General features: G+C 42.7%; 1 protein-coding gene across 4 annotated transcripts in view; it reads right to left on the bottom strand.

Annotated features, from left to right (window-relative positions):
- znf512b (zinc finger protein 512B) overlaps positions 1-23,663 on the bottom strand; it is a 73,842-nt gene that overhangs the window by 16,258 nt on the left and 33,921 nt on the right. For all 4 annotated transcript variants that reach the window (XM_061980829.2, XM_061980811.2, XM_061980820.2 and 1 more), the window contains 8 exons: positions 14,704-14,783; positions 14,426-14,554; positions 10,998-11,173; positions 10,639-10,910; positions 10,492-10,563; positions 10,273-10,407; positions 3,217-3,344; positions 2,268-2,360 (listed from right to left, as the gene is read on the bottom strand). In XM_061980829.2, coding sequence (XP_061836813.1) covers positions 2,268-2,360; positions 3,217-3,344; positions 10,273-10,407; positions 10,492-10,563; positions 10,639-10,910; positions 10,998-11,173; positions 14,426-14,554; positions 14,704-14,783 — 1,085 coding nt within the window. The remainder of the gene's footprint in view (positions 1-2,267; positions 2,361-3,216; positions 3,345-10,272; positions 10,408-10,491; positions 10,564-10,638; positions 10,911-10,997; positions 11,174-14,425; positions 14,555-14,703; positions 14,784-23,663) is intronic.

Genomic DNA, 23,663 nt, shown 5'->3' with positions numbered 1-23,663 from the left:
GTAATTTAAAACATTTGTACGCACGTACAACACTTAAGACATTCAGTATATCAGTATGTGAAATTACATTATGGAATGGATTAAGCAAAGAAATACAACAATGTAGACGGCGTGGCGCAGTGGAAGAATGGCCGTGCGCGACCCGAGGGTCCCTGGTTCAATCCCCACCTAGTACCAACCTCGTCATGTCCGTTGTGTCCTGAGCAAGACACTTCACCCTTGCTCCTGATGGGTGCTGGTTAGCGCCTTGCATGGCAGCTCCCTCCATCAGTGTGTGAATGTGTGTGTGAATGGGTAAATGTGGAAGTAGTGTCAAAGCGCTTTGAGTACCTTGAAGGTAGAAAAGCGTGATACAAGTACAACCCATTTATCATTTAATATAATCCACTTCAAGAAACTCTTCAAACTTAAAGTGTTTACAAAGTACAAAGAAGAAGAACCATGATAAACATTCTGAATTTATTTCATCCATTCATTCATTTTCTAGATAATCTAACCATATGAAATATAACTTACTTCACTATTTATTATTTATTGATTTTTAATTTTATTACTTATGGAGTATATTGTGAACAAATTGAGAACAGGAAGTGAACAAACGTTTTAGCAACTGCTATGTAAAGGAAAAGGGGTATGATTAAATAAGCTCCGCTTCTTCCTACTCCTTTTCGAACATGTTGAATAAAGAAACTGGAAATTGTGATGTATCATGTTGTATGCATGCATGTTCGAAATAAACACACACTCAAATAAAATAAAAAAGAGCGAACGACCCCACAAACCGCAACAACGCACACACCACCGAGGCCGCCAACCTACCGACCCCAACTCCATCCACAGCCCAGCCAATTGAGCCATTGGAAATCCTGCCCGCCCGGCCAACCAAACACCGGCACCACAGCCCCATACAGCCCAAACCGCCACCGACAGGCAAACAGTACGCAGCCGGCCAGGGTAGGGGAGGAAATGACCTGCAACTCAACGCGCAGCAGACACCCAAGCCAATCCACCACCAGTCCGACCGCCCCCAAGCATACTCATAGATCCCACCTCTATCGTATGGATGTCTGACAGTCTTTGTTGACTTCTTTTTCGAATGTCCGTGGTGTGCTGATCAAAGATGAGTTTATTATTCAAGGTTATGCCCAGGTATTTAAAAGTGTCAACTGTTTTAACTGTTTGTGTGTTTATGATGATGGGGTGCTGAGGTGAGGGGGGGGTTGAACCATATTTATTCTGTTTTATTGACATTGATTTCCAGATAACTGGCTGTGCATGACTCTGTGAAATGTGGAGAGGGTGTGATGTGAAGTAGGATTACGTATGCACACTTCTACTTCAAATTGCGTCAAGGTGTGTGCGCGCCAGATTTTACAAGTCTGAATATTTTTGTACGTAGGCAAAATTTGCGATTTCTAGTCTGCTTTTAGTCAAAAGTTCATGCAGTTTTTTTTAGGATGAGACACACTTTACAGATATCCTGCTGTGACTGTCTTGTTGGTATGACTATATTGCTGGTATGACTATTTCTCATACAAACGTACATTGATCTACTTCTGCTGGCCTTCCCTCCACCCCAAGCATTATGCTGGATTTGGACTTGCTTGAGTGGAATTGCACCATTAAGGTCAGGTCGCGATGGCTGACAAAGATGAGACTGCTCAATAACAACGTTTTAAAATCACAAGAGGATATAGGACAATATGCATTGCTTATATGAAATAGTACTGTATGGCTTGTTGTATATTATTAGAAAGAAAAAAACACTCACACATCAAGCCTGAAAGCTTGTAGCACATCCATTCATTAAACTTTCATACCTTTTGAAAGAGGCTGTGTTTAATTATTCAACAAACTTCATAGCTCTAATGCAAAGATGCACCACTAATATATTTTAGAAGCTCTCTCCGCTGTCAGATTTTGGACAGCCAAAGACACAAATGAGAGCGCTGGAATGAACTGGAATGCCAATCACCAAATCAAATGTCTGATCATTAGTAACATCTAAGATTAAATGTCATCCATGCACAGGACGCCCAACACTACACTAAGTGTAAGCTGACACTAGTAGCAGTCTGTGCTACATTTCTATACATAGTTTGTCAGATTGACCTCTTCGTAATGTCACCAACACTTTGTTGTGGCATCTAACTAATTCTCATATTCCATGGATACACTGTGCCATTTAAGGAACATATTTGAAATCTTAAAATACTGACACTGATGCTGAGCGGAATAAATGATTTGTATTATGCTTTGGTGGGTACCTTGGGGTTGTGTTCTGCCATGGTGTGATAGTTAAGTCCTGCCTTGGATCTGAACTGTTTGTGGCACTGCTGGCACTTCAGCGCCTCTTGAAGCTGCAGGGGTTAAAGGTGAAATGAACAAATAGGCATATAATGGTCCAATCAATAATGTAGTATTTAATCTGTAACCTTATACAGTTGGTTATTAAAGGTCATATTTGTTCAAAACATTATACAGACGCTCAAATCTGAAATGTGAAAGGTAAATTTAACACTGCTCTGTATTTCCTAGCCTCTGTATTGCTTTGACATGATTTTATATGGTGTTACCCAGGAGTAATATAGTGACTTTACACTGTTTAACTGAAGAATGTCTATTTAATGGGAGAGTATAAGCTATGCCACCAATGAGTAATTTAACTGATGGTAGGAAAGACTCTTTCAACCTCATAGTACACTATACTGACAAAAGTATCCGGACACACTAATTTACCCTAAGCCCATCAAAAATTTGGGACTACTGTGAGGCAGCAGACCATCTCTCACGTTCAACATCGGTGATCTTTGACCACATATGCTTTGTGGACTCAAAATTAGAGCATTAACAAAAAACAGGAGCATTGTCTTCATTAATCCATAAACAGATACAATATCTTATTTTACACAGCAAAACTATACAGTGTTGCCTCCTCCATCGTGGCTTTGACTACCAGTCATGTCAGACTCTGTACTCTTTACTGGTGACTACCCATACTAGATCTAAAATATTTGTATTTTTATTCCATTATCACTGTATTTTCCACCCAGTGGTTATAAAAGCTTGAATTAGTGTTTAAAGTAGCTAATCCACTGTGTTGTACCTATTGCTGGTGATTCTGCAATGGAACATGGTAGATGAGGGAACACTGTATAAGGATAAAGTCTAAGTACAGTCTTCTGATAGTGTCACAATCAATGGGGAACTTCTGACCTTCTGACAAATCTCCATGTGTTTCTTCAAACCGTGGATGGTTTTCCTAGTGACGATGGAGCAGGTGGGACACACCACCTCGCCTCTCTCTGAGATGGCTTTCTGCCACTGAACATCAGAAACAGTACCTAAAAAACATGATCACATTATTCTGGGCATCAGCAAAACAACATAGTAACCTGAGATGATACCTACGGAGGCATCCTTAGCATGAGTTCGAGCCCACAGACCTGGGGCCTCATGTACATAGCTTGTGTACGCACAAAAACCTACCGTATGCCCTTTTTCATGGCAAAGTTGAGATGTATAAAAACTGACGTTGACGTAGAAATGTGCGCTGCGTCACGGCAACTGCATAGCTGTCGTACGCACATTTCTAAAGGCTGTGGATACTTTAGCTACACATTTAAGTGATGCTGGGTATAAGTTGACATAAAAAAGTGCCAACTTTAAATGCTCAGACTGATTGATGTGCCTATCTGTAACATATGAACACTTTCAAACATCTGCATTTTTACTGGCATACACCATTTTCTGAATTTATATATTTTTTGTCTAGTCTTTGGGAACAATTATTTATCACAACAGACTGCAACAATGAACATTATGGAAGCTTGACTGCATTTCCATCACTTTGGTGCCACTCTGCCACATCACTTCCTTGTGCACAGCACTCCAAAATAAGAGCATACAATACAGCAAGTAAAGGCATAATGCCATTATTATATACAACAATCAGATGATATATATATATATATTTTTTTTTTTTCTGATACTGGACCAGGATACCACTCGTATAAAGGTTTATCATAAACTGTTTTAATTTAGACTACATGCAAAGCATCTCAATGAATAGATCACTAAGTTAACGATTACATTTTTTTATAATTCAGTTTTTATTGACTTCGAGCCCAGCATCGGACATTCCTATACATTACATCATATTTGCATACATTTTACATCTATTGTCTGCCCTAAATGTCAAAATACTATTTTTTCTTTATATCCCAATGATGCGAGCCCTCCACCCCAAAAAAAGAGAAAAAAACAAAATACAAAACAAAAAAAACAAAAAAATTATAATAATAAATAAATAAATAAAAAATACAAAAATGACCAATAAAAAAAGAATATGAACATAAATACATTTTAAACAACTATAAACATATTGGGAGTGATCTTTTTTACACAGTACAATCACTAAGTCGAGAAAATAAAATCAGGCCTATGGGGCGTGACATAATTGACCCAGTTTTCCTAGTATGAAGTGAATTTCTCCAATTTATAATTAATAAATGCCATTATCTTCTCCATTTTATAAATATCCATTGTGATTTCCATCCAAAGCTTCGAAGTTGGGCTCTCCTGTGATAACCATTTCCTGGTAATAGTCTTTTTACAAGCCACTAGTAGGATATTCATGAAGTGTTTATCTTTTTTTTTAGCCAATCTTGAGGTACAAGTCCGAAAAACAGAGTCTTACTTTCAAGGGGTATTTTACATTTGAAAATATCCTGTAGAGCTTGGTGTATCTCTCTCCAATAATCCTTTATGGCAGAGCAGTCCCAGAAAACGTGGTAGTGGTTTGCATTTTGATTCCCACAATTTCTCCAGCAGGCAGGAGGGTTGTCATAAAGAGACTTCTGAGAGCATGTAATACAAAATCTGATCAAACTTTTCCAGCCAACCTCCCTCCACTTTGGTGAGCTGGTACAAGTCCATTGATATCTTCATACTGTATTGTGAAGTGAAGTGAATTATATTTATATATCGCTTTTCTCTAGATACTCAAAGCGCTTTTACATAGTAAAACCCAATATTTAAATTACATTTAAACCAGTGTGGGTGGGTAAAGTGTCTTGCCCAAGGACACAATGGCAGTGACTAGGATGGCGGAAGCGGGGATCGAACTTGGAACCCTCAAATTGCTGGCACAGCTATTCTACCAACCGAGCTATACCGCCGCACCTCGTATTATTGTCCATTGTTCCTCAGATATAGTTAACCCTCCTTCCTTCTCCCATTTTGTTTTAATATATGAAGTTGAATATGATTTCATATTTGACAGACCCTTATACAAGCATGAAACAGTTCTTTCAATAGTTTCTGAATTATAGGCTTTTGTAAACAGTTCAATTACTTACAATTACTATACTTGTCTTTGTTATATTTTTCAATTTCATAATAACAAAATGCCGCAACTGCCTCAGATTAAAATCAACAGATAAGTATATTGGTGCATGGTCACTTAGATCTATTGTCCCAATTTCACAAGTATATTCCGCCCGAATGCAGCTGAGATAGGCTCCAGCACCCCCCGTGACCCCGGAAGGGACAAGCGGTAGAAAATGGATGGATGGATATATTTTGTCTTTATCCTTCCCAAATGTTAGAAAATAATCTATTCTTGTATAAAGAGAGTGGGGAGCAGAGAAATAAGTATAATCCCTTCTGTCAGGGAAAAGGTCTCGCTATATGTCAATTAAGCCTTCTTCCTCAAAAAGTGTATTTACTTTCTTTTATAGGGACTTAGTGTAATGTGTTTTTATACTAGATGAGTCCAATTTTGGCTCTAGATATATATTTAAATCCCCACCATATATCAAATGACCTTTGGTTTTCCTTACCATAATATTGGTGATTTTTTTAAATAAACTACATAGACACTCAATAGGGTTATTGCGTTCCCATCTATCTTTTCCTTTGCTAAAATAAATCTACCCTCCTTATCGGCAAATTCCAATACTTTTTAAAAATGTAGCTTTGTGACTAACCATGTGTATGTACTTGTAAGTGAATCCAACAGAATGAGCAAAATAAAACTTAACAGGTCTAATCCCAGAACTAAAAAAGAACACAAACATAATAAAAAAGAAAGAGAAAAAAAAAAAAAGAAACAAAAAAAGAAAGTGTAATTCCAAGGCTTGGGTCTCTAATAGATGACCTTGGATTAAGCTCGGTAAAACGTCTAGCTGTGGGGGAAATCCTCCCATCTATGTAATGAGGGCCCCCACCATGGCACTTGGTAGAAAGAGAAAAAAAAACTGTAGTTATTACACAGATACATCCCACGTCTGTATATATTCTCACCCAGCTGGGGAAAATGTAAAAACGCAAATGTCTTGAAGTAAATACAAAGTCACCTATTTTGGATCTGTTCAGCTTATCAACACTTTAAGAAGTCAGTCAAGACTAATAGGTCCTCCAAAGAAGGCGAGGATTATCTTCTGAAGGCTTGCAGTCTCTCCTTGATGCTTTTCTCTGGCTCCTTACCTATCCCCTGCCGGCTTGGTCCTCCCACTGTTTCCCAAGCGGAGCGGGACAGCTGATCAGCCAAGCTCTACCTCGGTGTAACCACGCTGACTGGCAGTACTCTGTCCTTCATATCTCTTGTCGCTGCCTTTGCTGTCTGATACAGCTGCATCCCGTCCTCATTAAACACTCGTAATTTAGCCAGGAACGGAGTCTGGAAGCGGATATTTCTTTGCTTTAACACTCGCTTCGCTTCAGCATATTCTTTCCTCTGTTGCAGGACTGCTGGGGGGTAATCCTGGTCAAAGCATATCAGCCTCCCATTCAGAGAAATCTTCTTCTTTCCCCAAGCTTTGCGCAGGATCTCCTCTTTAATCCCGCAACGGAGGAAATTGACGAGTATTGACCGCGGCTTGTCTTCTCTGTCTCCGGCGGGTCATAGCGCCAGCGCACCGTGCGCCCTTTTGATGCCGAGGTTTGTGGCTGGGGGGGGATCTCCAACATGTCCTGAAGCAGTTTTTCCACAAACTCTGCCATGGACGATCACTCGGCTCCTTCGGGAACATTGTATATCCCTAAATTCTCACGCCGGGATCTCTCTTCATAGTCTAGGAGTTTGTTTTCTTGCTGATGTATGACTTTTATCAATTTGTTCAACTCCTGCTCCATGTTTTGAATCCGGTCCTCCACCTTTTCTATTTGCTCCTCTGTCTCCACAATTTGTTGGTTAATGTTGTTGAGCTTGGATTTAACATTGTTCAGGTGTTCTTTTATGTCTTTTTGGAAGTCCAGAATCTCCTCTAAAACTTGGGCTACTTCAGCGTCCACATCCTTTGAACAAGGGTTAGCATTAGCTCCGCCATCTTGTTACTTTACTGTTGAGCTGTTCGCGGACGCCGAGTTTTCCTTATTTACAGGTTCTGCAACAGTATTTACTCTGTTTCCTCTGGTTTTCCCCATTCTTGCCCCTCTTATTCGTTCAAGCAATATCTGAGAATCTGGTGTTTTACGGTCTAACAGGGCGAAATAACTATTTCCACGAGGGAGCTATTACTATAGGCTGCCATTCATGTTGACGTCGTCACTGGAACCCCTATTTTCTGTATTTGATCATATGTCCATATTCAGTCAGAAAGACGGGCAACTCTCTGTGTATGATGCACCAGTACAACTAAACATTGTCCAGGATTTCCAGACTTAACCAAGCTAAACAAAGATGTGGAATTAACGATATATGAAACTACAAACTTGATTATTAGTCAGGTTTTTAAAGTCATGAAAGGAGCAGTGTTAAGCAGCAAATGACCGATCACAAATAAGAACAAGTCTGTCAACAGCAGAGCGATAGAATGTAAATATATAATTCTAACCAAAGGAAATAAAGGTTGCCGGCAGAAAATCACTGACTGAATGCGTCAGTTTGATGAAATCACTGACATATAATTAACAAATATATAGAAACTGTACTTCCAGATTGCTCCTTCTAAACTACCGTACGCAATTGCGTACTGCTTATGTGTCCTCCATGCACGGCAAATCTATAATGAAAATAAAACTCAGCCTATACTCCAAAAAAATAAACACATCATTTATTCTGTCCTATTTTGCAGTGCAACTGTGAGTGACAGGTGACATCAAGTGGCCACAACAGATAAAACAATGACAAACATTTTTTTAATAAATTATTGTAACTTCCGCGGCGACGTTTGAAGGGGTAAAAAGAGGTGTTCCATCAACAATCACTTTACTGCGCAAAACTAAACAACATAAGCAACAAAGTTACTATCCTGCAAAACAGCTCACTTTCTGCCACAATCACGACAAAACAATCGATGTCTGTCATCTCAACAGCAGCCACTTTCGCTCTTCTTCACTTGCGCCAACACGCACAGCCAGTAGCGTGCTCACAGCCCCACAAACAGTCTGAGAACACCAACACCACACTTGAGCTGTAACTGCCAGGTTGTTCACACCCAGCCAACCAATGTCATTGACAGCATGCATGTTGTTGTTTTGCATTTTAGGTTAATGCTAACGATACAGCAATGTTAAGAGAGGTAAATACTGCTAATTCTTACAATGGTGAAACAATAACGTACAGTACATGCACACTCTCCAATCAGATGTGTGCTTATTCTACTGTCATTTATTAAGAATGTAATTTATTTTTTGCAGTTAATAGAATACAGAAATGCTAATAAAAACTGTGTAATGATATATTTTACAGACAGAAAGTTCCAGAAATGTAAGCTTTATCCCATGTTTGTGCTGCTGCACACATCTCATTGTGCAAAAGGTGAATGTTTAAGGTGAACAAAATGTGATCTCTGAAAGGTGTACATGTCTCAAATTCTTCCTAAACAGGACCTATATCTAGACATACAACACACAGGTTATGAAAAACTAAATGTTTTGTTATTAGCATTGTAAGAGGACCAAACCATATTAGAAAATCATCTAATGAAAAGTACCGCTCTAATATGATGTCAGCTTTGGGACAGGTGTGATGCTGGTTTGGCCACAGTGTGCGTGTATCTGATGATGCTCACATGTGGTCCTATGAATGCTCGGGGAATTTTGTGAGTTTGAAAATGACAAATTAGGGGGAACATTGGTGGTTGGGTTGTATTATTACATTCAAGCACATTAAAATTATTTGACACTGATATAGCTAACAGAAAAATAAAAATGACAGGAGGGCACCCTGCAGCACAGACTTTCACTATGGCTTCGGAGTTGACAATAATAATGAGGGACAACAAATGGAAAGAGTCTGAGATTATTTAACTTTTTATTTCAACAAAACAGATGATTAGTGAAATAAAATAAAATGCTTGAAAATGGAAACTATTGGATGCCCTTTTTTCTCATATAAACATACTAGATGTCTAGATTTAAAAATTTTTTTGTGACTTGTATATTTAACCTAGGGAGTTAACCCATCTTTAGTGATGATACGATATAGAGAATGTTTATGCTTAAAATGAGCTCTGCTTTTTCCAACTCCCTCTGACATTTTGAATTGTACTGAAATTGAAAATGAGGTCTATATGCCATCCATCCATTTTGTACTGCTTGTCCCGTTCGGGGTTGAGGGGGTGCTGGAGCCTGTCTCAGCTGCATTCGGGCAGAAGGCGGGGTACACCCTGGACAAGTCACCACATGAGGTCTTTATGTATGTTCAAAATAAACTACAGTAAAACAACCAATCAACGACACAGGAGCTCGCAGATTGAGAAAGTCCATCTCAGGACAATCTTCAACTTCCCTAATGGAGATCATTAAGAAAATCAAAAGTGTTTCTCCAAATCCCGGAAAAACCTTGCTCTTAACTCTTAGTATCCATGCCAATCTCCAAAGGATTTTCAATGAACGGTGGCTCTGATTTGTTATTGGTCAGTTGGTTGTGCTTTAATTAGCTCTAATCTTTTATTTTCAAACAGAACCTGCTCCGAAGCAGTTTAGCTCTACTGCATGAATTACCAGGGCGCCGTATTCAACTAAAAAGTTAACAAGATTCATAGGACTTTGTATACAAAGTTAAGCCTTACACTTTTCCGGGATATAAATAAAGCCTGCTTTGTAATACAGCGCTCAGGTTTTCTAAGTTGTGATTATATAATGTTTTGTTGGTTGTTAAGTTTTTTCTACTTTTTAATCAAGGAAGATTATGCACAAAAAGTGCTTTGCTGCCTCCTATTGGAACAAAGCGATCTCAAGTAAAAATGAACCATGCTTAGAACTATCTCGATAAAAAAATCCCACATTTTACTGAACATTTTAAATGCTGATCAAAGTGTTTACCTGAACTTGTTGTGGCTGTATGTTTATTTAAGGACTGATTTGCTGTTGGTTGTCTGTGACGGTCCTCATTAAAGCCACTCCCCTCAAGCCTTTTCACACGGCTTGCCTTCAGCTTCTCCTCTACTTTTGTCATACCTGCAACATAAAATGGATATAAAAGTATTTGAGTCACTTTCCACAGAGCTGGAACAGTGCTGAGGTGGATATTGTTATTAAAACCTTTCAGTCCAAATGTTCCAGAGATTGAAGGCTGCTCTCCAGTGAATTTCTTCGGTGTTTTTTGCTTGCGTCCTTGTTTGAGAAAAAAAAGCACAAATAAGTCAAACACTAACAGTACAATCGTAAAGAATTAAACTATACTCTTACGGTGTTTCATTCGTTCTGGGTCTTCATCGGCATAAGATGGCGGAAGGCTGCCACCTTCGCTTTCACTATCCCCTGCATCAGAGGATGTGCTTTGGGACTGCTCAAACTGAGGCTGGACTGATTGAGGGCGGTGACTCTGTAGCAAAGGTTTGCTGTGCGTTTTCCTCTCACTAATGTGGTGGGTCAGCTCTCCATTGTGAGATGGGGTGGATACATCCAGGGTTTTTTTCACTTTGAAAAACACTGGAGATGGGGGGCTGTTCTCCAAGAGCCTGAATTTACAGACAGGCAGTCAGCAATTACTAATATTATTATACGCAATAGTAAGTCTAAAAATGTGAGCTTTAAATCATATTTACCTTTTGACACTGCTGGACTTGACATCTGCCTTCTGAAGCTTAAGCTGCTCATCTCTAGAGTCCAAACTAACCCTGTCTGGATGGTTCCAGAGCTTGTGCTTGTGCAGGCGCACTTTTGTTGCAAACACTGCCTCACAATAGGGACAGCCATGACTCTGCTTCTCAGTATCGCTGGTCTGACACATGCATGGAGAGGGGGGGTTAAAATAGAGCTCAGGTATTAGCTTTTGTCTGATCACTATTTGCAAATTACTTAAGTCAATTGGTATGTGAGCAATGTGAGTCTAAACTGATGTGATGTCAGATATACTGTAGCTATGAGGGTGCAAGATAATTATATTAGGAATTATGACGTCACACCGATAAATCCGATAACACAAAAACTAGCTTTGATAACCATATTGTGCTCTAGGTAAGTTAGGGGAAACAACTCAAGAGCGCCTACCCTGTAGGAGGTTTTAAACTTCCCCTGAGATCAACAGGGTTCAGAATGAATCGATTATGTGGGACTTCTTTACTCCTACAGAAGACGACATCCCGCCCATGAAGACGCCTGCGCTGCCAAAGAAGCTGCCCATAGCCAGGGCAAAGAAAGTTCTGAGGCAGTTCTTGCTGTGTCCAAAAATGTGATAGAGAAACTCTAGGTAGCCAAGTGCAGAGTCGTAATGATATACAGAGACTCCCACGATGAGCTAATCAGATGCGCAGGCGTCACCACAAGATCAGGACTCAAGTGGGCAACTGATCCTTCTTTTGCTCAAGCCGAAAACATCCTGAAGCTATGTGACATCATTGGAGCCCCATGCAATGGAAGACAGGGACTTGGAACTTCTCATTTCCAACAATGGTGGAATAGGGACTAGTGACAGAGGCGTCATGATCCAAGAGCAGGTACAAAATGTCTTTTTCATCTGTGATAGAGAAACTCTAGGTAGCCAAGTGCAGAGTCGTAATGACATACATAGACTCCCAGGATGAGCTAGTCAGATGCGCAGGCGTCACCACAAGATCAGGACTCAAGTGGGCAACGGATACATCTTTTGCTCAAGCCGAAAACATCCTGAAGCTATGTGACATCATTGGAGCCCCATGCAATGGAAGACAGGGACTTGGAATTTCTCATTTCCAACAATGGTGGAATAGGGACTAGTGACAGAAGCGCCATGATCCAAGAGCAGGTACAAAATCTGGAGGAAGAAAGACAGTGGTCAGGGGCAGTGGAGCTAAGTTCACATGGAGCCTGGACCAAGTGGGATCTTCCCCAGAGGAAGATCAAATGGATCTATGGAGACTGGAGTCGTTCCGCATTTCTTTCCTGCTAAGATCAGTGTATGACACACTTCCAACCCCAAAAAACTTGCACAAGGACCGATTGTGCAAGCCTTGTGGGGAAGGCCCTGTATATCATTACGACTCTGAACTTGGCTACATGTACCTAGAGTTTCTCTATCACAGATGAAAGAGGAAGTTGAAGTTGCCCTGATGTTATATAGAGACCTACTGCAGTGAAGCTTGGAAGTACTTATTGATCTTCCCCTTGTGGCACACATCTTGTCCGGATGTAAAACAGCTGTCATCCAAGGATGGTGCTCACAACACCTGCTAACACCCTAGAGCAAGACAGAAGGCAGAAAGGCCAGCCCCTTCAGAAAACAGCAATCCAGTTTCTAGGGAAGGGAGAAAAGCTACCAACAACAGCAATAAGAAACAGTCCGCTACAAAAAGCTTAATCATGGTAAATCCGTTTCCAGTGGGGGTTGGTCTCTGCCAGGGCTGCGCTCTGTCACCTATCCTGTTTGTGATTTTCATGGACAGGATTTCCATGCAGAGTTGTGACCATGGCGGAGAGGGTATATGTCTCGGGGGGCTAAAGGTTGCGTCACTGCTTTTTGCAGATGATGTGGTCCTGACAGCACCTTCGGTTCGTGACCTTCAGCTCTCACTGGATCGGTTCACAGCCGAGTGTACAGCGGCTGGAATGAGGATCAGCATCTCCAAATCTGAGGCCATGGTTCTCAGCAGGAAACCGGTGGTTTGTACAGTCCAGGTAGAGAACGAGACTCTGTCCCAGGTGGAGGAGTTTAAGTATCTCGGGGTCTTGTTCACGAGTGAGGGAAAGATGGAGAAGGAAAACAGCCGGAAAATCGGAGCAGCTGGGGCAGTATTGCAGTCTTTCTGCCGCACTGTTGTGACGAAACGAGAGCTGAGCCAGAAGGCAAAGCTCTCGGTCTACCGAGCTATCTACATTCCTATTCTCACCTATGGTCATGAAGTGTGGGTCATGACCGAAAGAATAAGATTGCGGATACTAGCGGCCGAAATGAGTTTCCTCAGAAGGGTGGCTGGCATCTCCCTTAGAGATAGGGTGAGAAGTTTAGTCGGATGCCTCACGAGCATCTCCCGAGGGAGGTCCTCGTTGCACGTCCCACTGGGAGGAGACCCCGCGGCAGGCCAAGGACCAGATGGGGGGATTACATCTCCTCTCTGGCCTGGGAACGCTTGGGGATTCCCCAGGAGGAAGTTGCTAATGTTGCTCTGGAGAGGGAAGTCTGAGGGTCTCTGCTGGAGCTGTTGTCCCCGCGACCCGATTCCGGATAAGCGGTTGAAGATGGATGGATGGATGGATGGTAAATTAAGGTCGATCTGGGGGGAAGGCTGTAGTTACCCCAAATTGTCCAGACAGCCCTAAGGCCGGATGTGGTGCTGTGGCTGGATGAAGGAAAAAAAATCATCCTAATTGAACTTACAGTTCTATGGGAAGAAGAGTGTGAAGAGGCCTTTAAAAAAAGAGTGCTAAATATCAAGACCTCTTGCATGAATGCAGGGAGAAAGGATGGCAGGTGTGACTGTTTCCGGTCGAAGTCGGCTGTAGAGGATTGCTAACAGCCATTGGAGTGACAGGTAAGACAAGAAAGACAGCAGCGCGCAGGATGGGGGAGGCAGCAGAGATAATTTCTTGCTGGTTATGGAATAGGGGAGAGGAGTTAAACTGTAAGCCTGGAGGAGGAGATGAGCAGTGGCTTGTCGGCCCGCCATCGGGAGGGTGTTGCAGTAAGGGTCAAAACACCCAGTGAACGATGGGTACCCCTTGACAACATTAACTCCCCCTGGCCAAGGCTACATTCACTTAAAGTGAATGAAGGAGAAGCATCTTCAGATGTACTTGTATTCTATGGAAATAAGACATAAGCATCACTGATTTATGGACGTGTGATGTTAGAGGTGATGTCATATTTGATTTGGAAAAATCTACAGCTACAGTTTGATAAACCCACCTTTGTGTCAGTCTTTATTACACAAACTACAGTTAATTATACATTTAAAAACAATAGAGTTATCGGTATCGGTCATGTGAAGCAGGAGGTTTCAAGTTGGCTTGAAAAAAAAAGTGCATTCTTAGTAGCTACATAGGTAAAGTAGAGGCTCACCGCCTGGCAGCGTTGATAGTGGTACTTCACACCGTAAATGCTGGGAAACTCTAACCAGCATCCTGAACATGGACACTTAACTCTGGAGCGACGCTTAAACTCTTCCTTCCATTGTACAATCATGTGGGGCTGCTCGACGAGAGGAAAATATAAAATTAATAAATGCAAGACTTTTGCTGCCACATTATATATTGTGCATATTCATGTAAGGCAGCCCACTCTGTGCAAATAAACCATCCTACTTCAAACTCCCAAACTGTTCTAAGAGAACTACCCACAGGGATGCTTCTTAGTTCCTGCTCCTCTGCTTTAGGACGGCCTTTCCTCTTCCCCTCCGGTGCCTCATCACACACAGGAGCTGGCAAAAAAGAAAGATCAACTTTTTAGAATTACCACTGCATAAAGCTGATTACTCATTCGGGACACTGAAATTTAAATAACAGAAGTGGTCAGAGGAATGTAAATAATAATTGCATTCAGATCAACATTGCAATTCTTGATTAGGTTTGGTAAATACTTTCTTGAACCTGAAATAAATGCTGACAACTGCTTTTATCTTAATTTATTTTGTGTAAATATTCTAATGGTGTATACAGGTAACACATTCAAACACAATATCAAACTCCCTGCCTTCTATATGTTCAAATTACATGTTCAAATATGGCACAACCACAGTAATAGAACTATGCATGTTTGGTTGTGCGCTGTCATGTTGTGGTGTTATCACCATATTAAAGAGAAAAGCTGATCAATCAACAGTGGATAAGAGGTGAGGGAGGACCATGGTTAGTGTAATATGTAATGAGGAGACTGAGTTGTTGAGCCAAAAAGAGCTGCTACAAATCACAGAATAACTGATTATTCTCTCTCCCCCACTGAAATCCTTCGATTGCTGCTTTCTTCTTTGGCCACGCCAAGAAAAGTTCCTCTCCCTTACACCCATGGGTTTCACCCTTACAAAAAAAGACGTGCTATATTATTACTTGCTTCCTTGACAATTAAAACTCTGATTTATCAGCTTTGTACATTTTTCCTAGCGATACATACTAGTAGTGGGTTATTTCAGTTTAGTGTATGCCTCCAGCAAAACCCCAAGATGAAGGAAGGAAAGTTAGAGAGTAAAGTAAGTAGATCAAGTTCGTTGCCACTAAAATTTACAAAATGCATTTTACCTATTAACTGCCCACTTATTGTACTGCCTTGCTCACCACCAACCCTACACAGTGATGTAGCAGTACAACAACTAAAATGAATATTTTATCATTAGAAAATCGATATCAATATTTTTTCCTACCAACAATAAAGACCGTCCTTAAAAATCTTTCTGCTTCTATGGCATATAACTAGTGATGGGTACAAAAACAACAACACAAAATGGTAGTAACCAGACTGGAAAAAGAAGTAGCTATTGATGCCTCATTTTGGTGCTAAATGAAATGAATGCAGACTCAGCCACTTGTTGCGGTGATTTTGTGCAAGTAATGTCTCATAAGTACTGCAGCGTCCTCACACAGTCTAACACTCTTTTTCTTTACATACCAACAGCAGCCCAAATAACCTCGCAAGCACCGTAGACCTAACCACTGTAGCCACAACAACAAACACATTTTTCATTAGGCACCAATGATGGTTACGGAGAACGAGGTTGCATTCACGAACCCCCAGAATTATGAACATTAACCCAAGCAGGTAATTTGTTTTTCAAATTCTCTATGTTCTGTATTGATTTATTTACAGACAATTTTATATGACATTGTTGTCAGAGTTCGTTCTGCAAAAGGGTAATCCCTAGAAGCGTACAGTTTATGGATAGGGACCCACAGTTAAAATATACATCATCATATAATATACAAAGTTTTGTAGAATACAATTCATTTCAAAACTACCCACCCAATATCCCTTTACAATTCCATACCAACCTACCAACAGGTTGACATTTAAAAAGAAGGAATCTTAACATCCACCAAATCAGTCTATCCATCCATCCATCCATCTTCTTCCGCTTATCCGAGGTCGGGTCGCGGGGGCAGCAGCCTAAGCAGGGAAGCCCAGACTTCCCTCTCCCCAGCCACTTCGTCCAGCTCCTCCCGGAGGATCCCGAGGCGTTCCCAGGCCAGCCGGAAGACATAGTCTTCCCAACGTGTCCTGGGTCTTCCCTGTGGCCTCCTACCGGTCGGACGTGCCCTAAACACCTCCCGAGGGAAGCGATCAGGTGGCATCCTGACCAGATGCCCGAACCACCTCATCTGGCTCCTCTCGATGTGGAGGCGCAGCGGCTTTACTTTGACCTCCCCCCGGATGACAGAGCTTTTCACCCTATCTCTAAGGGAGAGCCCTGCCACCCGGCGGAGGAAACTCATTTCGGCCGCTTGTACCCGTGATCTTGTCTTTTCGGTCATAACACAAAGCTCATGACCATAGGTGAGGATGGGAACGTAGATCGACCGGTAAATTGAGAGCTCTGCCTTCCGGCTCAGCTCCTTCTTCACCACAACGGATCGATACAGCGTCCGCATTACTGAAGATGCCGCACCGATCCGCCTGTCGATCTCACGATCCACTCTTCCCTCACTCGTGAACAAGACTCCGAGGTACTTGAACTCCTCCACTTGGGGCAGGGTCTCCTCCCCAACCCGAAGATGGCATTCCACCCTTTTCCGGGCGAGAACCATGGACTCGGACTTGGAGGTGCTGATTCTCATCCCAGTCGCTTCACACTCGGCTGCGAACCGATCCAGCGAGAGCTGAAGATCCTGGCCAGATGAAGCCATCAGGACCACATCATCTGCAAAAAGCAGAGACCTAATCCTGCAGCCACCAAACCAGATCCCCTCAACGCCTTGACTGCGCCTAGAAATTCTGTCCATAAAAATTATGAACAGAATCGGTGACAAAGGGCAGCCTTGGCGGAGTCCAACCCTCACTGGAAACGTGTCCGACTTACTGCCGGCAATGCGGACCAAGCTCTGACACTGATCATACAGGGAGCGGACCGCCAAAATCAGACAGTCCGATACCCCATACTCTCTGAGCACTCCCTACACAGGACTTCCCGAGGGACACGGTCGAATGCCTTCTCCAAGTCCACAAAACACATGTAGACTGGTTGGGCAAACTCCCATGCACCCTCAAGGACCCTGCCGAGAGTATAGAGCTGGTCCACAGTTCCACGACCAGGACGAAAACCACACTGTTCCTCCTGAATCCGAGGTTCGACTATCCGGCGTAGCTTCCTCTCCAGTACACCTGAATAGACCTTACCGGGAAGGCTGAGGAGTGTGATCCCACGATAGTTAGAACACACCCTCCGGTTCCCCTTCTTAAAGAGAGGAACCACCACCCCGGTCTGCCAATCCAGAGGTACCGCCCCCGATGTCCACGCGATGCTGCAGAGTCTTGTCAACCAAGACAGCCCCACAGCATCCAGAGCCTTAAGGAACTCCGGGCGGATCTCATCCACCCCCGGGGCCTTGCCACCGAGGATCTTTTTAACTACCTCAGCAACCTCAGCCCCAGAAATAGAAGAGCCCACCACAGAATCCCCAGGCACTGCTTCCTCAAATCAGTCTATATATCCTATTATTCAAATTTGATTAAAAAGTTGCATCTTGAAGATTTGCGATAATCTTATCATACAGAGGTCAAAACCAAAATTATGCGACTAATGTGAAATCCTCAGCCATGTGGGGTGTGCTAAATATACTAAGCGTAATGCAGCAATACATTTCGCTTAAAACGCTTTTTGAAAATGTTTAAAGAACGTGATTCTTTTATAAAGCTATCAATCTCATTCTAGATCACCGGACCTCTACAGGCTATCGTAAAGCTTGTACACTTTAGATGACCATTTTTACCTCTTAATAAAGGTTTACTTCTAGTGTTATGTCTATAAGAAGTAGTGGTAACTGGAATGAGCTGACAGAGTCTAGAATTTAAACGTATACTTCGTTATACATAATACAAGCACTGTGGAATCGGTTGCACTCAGCAAGCTTCAGAAGATTGTACCCATAAAAAAGAGGATCTGAGGGAGCATTTAAGTTTGCCCATGATACAACTCGTATGGATTTCTTCTGAATAATCTCCAGTTTTTTAAATAACTAGGATGTGTTACACTATACTATATTGCAATAGTTTATGTGTGGTTCAAAAAGAGTTTGATATAGAATTAGGAGAGCGTTGATAGGAAGAAAGTGCCTCAATTTTGAGAGTAGACCGACATATTTAGATAACTCATTCATTAAATATTCAATGTGGCTTTTGAAATTTGTAAATCCATCTATGTATACTCCAAGGAGTTTAGTGCTCTCGACTCTGTCAATTGCTATACCATTTATTTTAATCAGTATGTTATCAAAGTTTTTACGGCTTCTATTTGAACAAAATATAATAACGTTTGTTTTATTCATATTTAAAGATAATCTATTACATTTGAACCAATTATCTACTTTAACTAATTCATTATTGACAATAGTTTGAAGGCTTTCAGGACTCCTGTGTGACATGAATACATTTGTGTCATCAGCAAACAATACTTTGTGAAGAATAATTGATGAGTTCACAAAGTCATTTATATATAATATAAAAAGAAGTGGTCCCAAAATGGAGCCCTGTGGAACTCCAAATGTTATCATTTTACTTGGAGATTTGCTGTTATTTATTTGCACATATTGCATACTTTCAAATAAGTAACTTCTGAACCAACTGAGTGCAACCCATCTGACACCATAATGTTGCAATTTACTCAATAACATTTCAAAATGAATGGTATCAAATGCTTTTGATAAATCAAGGAAAACACTGATTCCACACTCACCATTTTTTCAATTAGATCAAGTATTGCCATACAGGTGGTATTCTTCGTCCTAAAGCCATGCTGGGATGGGATGAGTATATTAAATGTATCCAAGTATCCACTTAGTCTATTGTATACAACCCTCTCGAGTACCTTTGGAATTGTTGGTAGAATCGATATAGGTCGATAATTTTGCAAGTTGTTTTTATCACCAGCTTTGTGAATTGGTATATTATTTGCAATCTTAGTCATTTTAGGTAACACTCCATGGAGCAGAGAGAGATTCACACAATAAACAAGCGGATCTGCAATTTCTTGTACAATTAATTTGACCATTTTTACTACACACATCATCCACACCAGCAGTATGGGAACTTTTCATGATTATAATCATTTTAACAACTTCTGATTTATTAGTAGGTGTATAAAAAAAAAAAGAGTTCAAATAGTTACCTTTGAAATAATGTTGGTATGCTGTTCCCTTTTGTGGGTTTATGTTTTTTTTTAAAGTGTTTCACCTGTAGAAATGAAGTAATTATTAAAACTGGTGGCAAGATCAACATTATTGGGATAGTAATTTTCATTTAGTTTAATTATGGTGGCAGGAAGGACAGTGGATTTTTTACCCTGCCTCAGCACATTATTTAATCATTTCCAGCATTGCTTTTGATCGCCACAAGAAGCCTTAATACGATCAGTAAAATATTTCTGCTTACTTGTTCGTATGAGACAAGTTAATTTATTTTTATACAAACCCCGTTTCCATATGAGTTGGGAAATTGTGTTAGATGTAAATATAAACGGAATACAATGATTTGCAAGGTCGCCGGACGGTCCGGGAGGTTTTTTGTCATCTTCATAGAGCCGGGACATGGCGTCTGCATGTGGAATCGCCTTCCCAGGCCGATCTTCCACGGTGAAGTGGTAATCTTGTAGTTACGGGAACCAGCATGTGACGCGATCGTTTCGATCCTTATTTGTGGACATCCACTTCAAGGGGGCCTGGTCTGTCACCAAGGTGAAGGCGCTACCCCATAATAGCAGAGGTGGTGTATTGCCCACTTGACTGCCAAGCATTCCTTTTCCACTGTGGCATAATTTCACTCATGGCTCTGGAGCTTCCTACTAATGAACGTCACTGAATGCTCCTCTCCGTCCACGAGCTGGGCGAGCACGTCTTCAAGGCATCAGTGTGGAGAATGAACGGCTGGCTGAAGTCGGGGGCTTTCAACACAGGTTCTTTACACAGGGCTTTTTTAACCTCTGGAAGGCTCGCCCTCAGCTCCAGGTGACATGATGGGGCAGTTTGTTCCGTGTCAGGTCATACAGCAGTGTTGCAATAGTAGAGTAATCTTTAATAAACTTTTGATAATGTGATACAAGGCCAATGAATGATTTTACTTGCTTTTTCGTCAAGGGGCGGGGCCATTCCCTTATGCGCTCCACTTTGCAGGCCTGGGGTTTCACGCAGCCTCTACCTATTGTGTAGCCAACATAATCTGTCTCAGTCAGACCCACTTGGCACTTCTTGGCGTTGGCAGTCAGTCCGGCACGTCTAAGGGCTTCTAGGACCGCGTCGAAATGCTGAACATGGATATACCAGCTGGTGCTATGAATTACAATTATCATCCAGGTAAGCGGCTGCGTACTCTTCGTGGGGTCATAGAACCCTGTCCATCATCCTCTGGAATGTCGCCGGCGCCCCGTGGACCCCAAACGGCAAGACTATATATTGGAATAGCCCCTCGGGTGTGGAGAAGGCTGTTTTGGGTTTCGTCCTTTTCGTCAATGGCACCTGCCTGTAGCCCTTGGGCAGGTGGAGGGTGCTGATGAAACGAGCAGGGCCGAGCCGCTGTATCAGCTCATCTACTCTAGACATGGGATAAGCATCACACAGTAATATCTCATTCAATTTATGAAAGTCATTACAGAATCTCAGGGACCCGTTTGGTTTTGCAACAATGACAATCGGACTGGACCATGGACTATGGGATTCCTATATCACTCCAAGTTCTAACATTTTCTTTACCTCCTCTTTAATATCCGCCCGCCTGGCTCCTGGGATTTGGTAGGGCCTTTGTCGTGTCACCTTTCCTGCTTTGGTCTCAATGTCGTGTTGGATCACCTTGGTCATTACTGGCAGTTCCGAGAAGCAGTCCTGGTTCTGTCCCAGAAGTTCCTTCACATACTGCTTTTGGGACGGGGAGAGGTCTTCTCCTATAGGTACCGAGGGCGTGGTCTGGGGAGAGTGTGCAGTTAATGAAGCAGCAGATGGCAGCGGCTCGGTCGCATGCCATTTTTCTCGAATATTTACATGGTAAATTTGGTGACCTTTCCGCCGATCTGGCTGGTTTACCTTGTAGTTGACTGGCCCCATTCTCTCAATTACCTCGTAAAGCCCCTGCCATCTGGCCAAGAACTTGCACTCGCTGGACGGTATTAATACCAGCACTTGTTCCTCAACCTGGAACTCTCGGAGTGTGGAACCTCTGTTATATGTTCTTGCCTGTTCTCTCTGGGCTTTTTCCACATGCTCTCTTACCAGTGGCCAGATTTTGCGAGCCTGTAGTTGGGCGACATGGTCGATCACACTTCGGTGTGGCGAGGGTTGGTTCTCCCAGGTTTCCTTTGCAATGTCCAGCAAGCCTTGGGGACATTGGCCGTAAACTAGCTCAAAGGTAGAGAAGCCAGTGGACGCCTGGGGCACCTCTCTGATGGCAAAGAGGACATATGGGATGAAGTGATCCCAGTATTTCCCATCTGTGTCGGCTACTTCTTTAAGCATCTTTTTCAACGTATGGTTGAAACGTTCCACCAGGCCATCTGTCTAAGGATGATGTACAGAGGTTCGTATGGGTTTTATTTTCAACCACTTGTAGAGCATGGTTAACACTCGCAACATTAACCTTGTGCCCTGGTCTGTTAAAATCTCATCTGCAATTCCCACTCTGCTAAACATCATCAACAGTTTGTGTGCTACAGCTTTGGTTGAGTCTGTGCGTAATGGTATAGCCTCAGGATCGGGTGGCATAGTCTCGTATTACCAGTAATAAGCGATGTCCTCTGGCTGACTTCGGGAGTGGTCCAACGATGTCCATTGCCAGACGTAAGAATGGGGCGCTGATGATGGGGAGCGGGACAAAGAGTTTTCGATACGTTGGTCTAGGTGCATTCTTTTGACTTTCTAGACAGCCCTTGCAAAAGTCTTCAAAGGCTCATTTCACACCGGGCCAATAGAAGCGGGTTATTATGCGGTCATATGTCGTTTGTATACCTAGGTGAGCTTCCAGCTGATGAGTATGGGCAAGTTAAAGCAAAGACATGAAACTTAGGCACCGGCAATAGCTCAACTACGTCCCCATTCTTAGTTAACACCCTCTCTATACAGGAGGCCATTTTTAATCCGAAAATAAGGTGAATTCAGTGCACTCACCCCTTCACATTTCTGTCCGTCGATTTCCAAGACTCGCTGCCGGGCCAAGCTGAGGTTTGGATCATTCCACTGGGCAGTGGCAAACTCGCCAGTGTTAGAGGTGCTGCTCTCTTCTGGTACGGGGCATTCTCCAAAGGAGTACCCTTCCTCTTCTGCCTCCTCCACATTCCTGCTCTCTCGTAGCTCCTCTTTGGCCGAGCTGTCCCTCAGTGGGGCCTCCCACGAGGGCCTAAACGCGGGGCAGGCGGCAAGCGGCCTCGTAAATTTGCGTCCATGGTTGCGGCAGCGACGCTGCCATGGAACGGCACCTGGAATGTAGCCCGGGGTCCAGTAACGGCCAAAGAGTACACAGTCCGACCCGATGAGTAGTGGAACTGGCACGTTTGGTACCACTCCAGCTGGTACCAGTACATCACCTCTGGGTGTCTGAATGTGTATATGGCTCACTGGATACTGGCGGACATCTCCATGTACACACGTCACTGGGATGGTGTCCTCGCTGAGGGGTCCGGCCAGGTCAGCGTGTACCAGGGTCACAGCGCTCCCACTGTCAAGCAATCAGTCCCCCCGATCTTTACTGGAAGGCTGGCATGCTGTTGTCGTCCACTCCCCGTGTGGAGGCATGGTTTGGCTGCATCTGAGCAGGGGGCTGTGGACATGGGGGCATCACGGTCGCGTTCCGGGCACGCCCAAGACATGAGTTCCAGGTGTCCACACACGTAACATTTCCGCTGCGGGGGGTCCCGGCCCCATGATTAATCCAAATTCAAAAGTGTGAATGATCTGATTAAAAAAATAATCATTTGACAGCACTAATTCATATATATTCACTGTTATAAGCGGCCCTCTGAAGTCAGCCATAACTGCTATGTGGCCCTCAATAAGGAGTTTGACATCCCTGGTTTAAGGCTATGGTCTTATCATATTGTTGGCTGTCTGGAAGTAGCGGCAGTGGTGATAGAGCTCCTGTGCTATGGAGGAAGCAAAAGAGCACAATGAGCACAATTAGC

Source organism: Nerophis lumbriciformis, linkage group LG01 (genome assembly GCF_033978685.3).
Source record: "Nerophis lumbriciformis linkage group LG01, RoL_Nlum_v2.1, whole genome shotgun sequence".
In the NCBI taxonomy this organism is placed as follows: domain Eukaryota; kingdom Metazoa; phylum Chordata; class Actinopteri; order Syngnathiformes; family Syngnathidae; genus Nerophis; species Nerophis lumbriciformis.
This window is presented reverse-complemented; position numbering and strand designations above follow the sequence as displayed.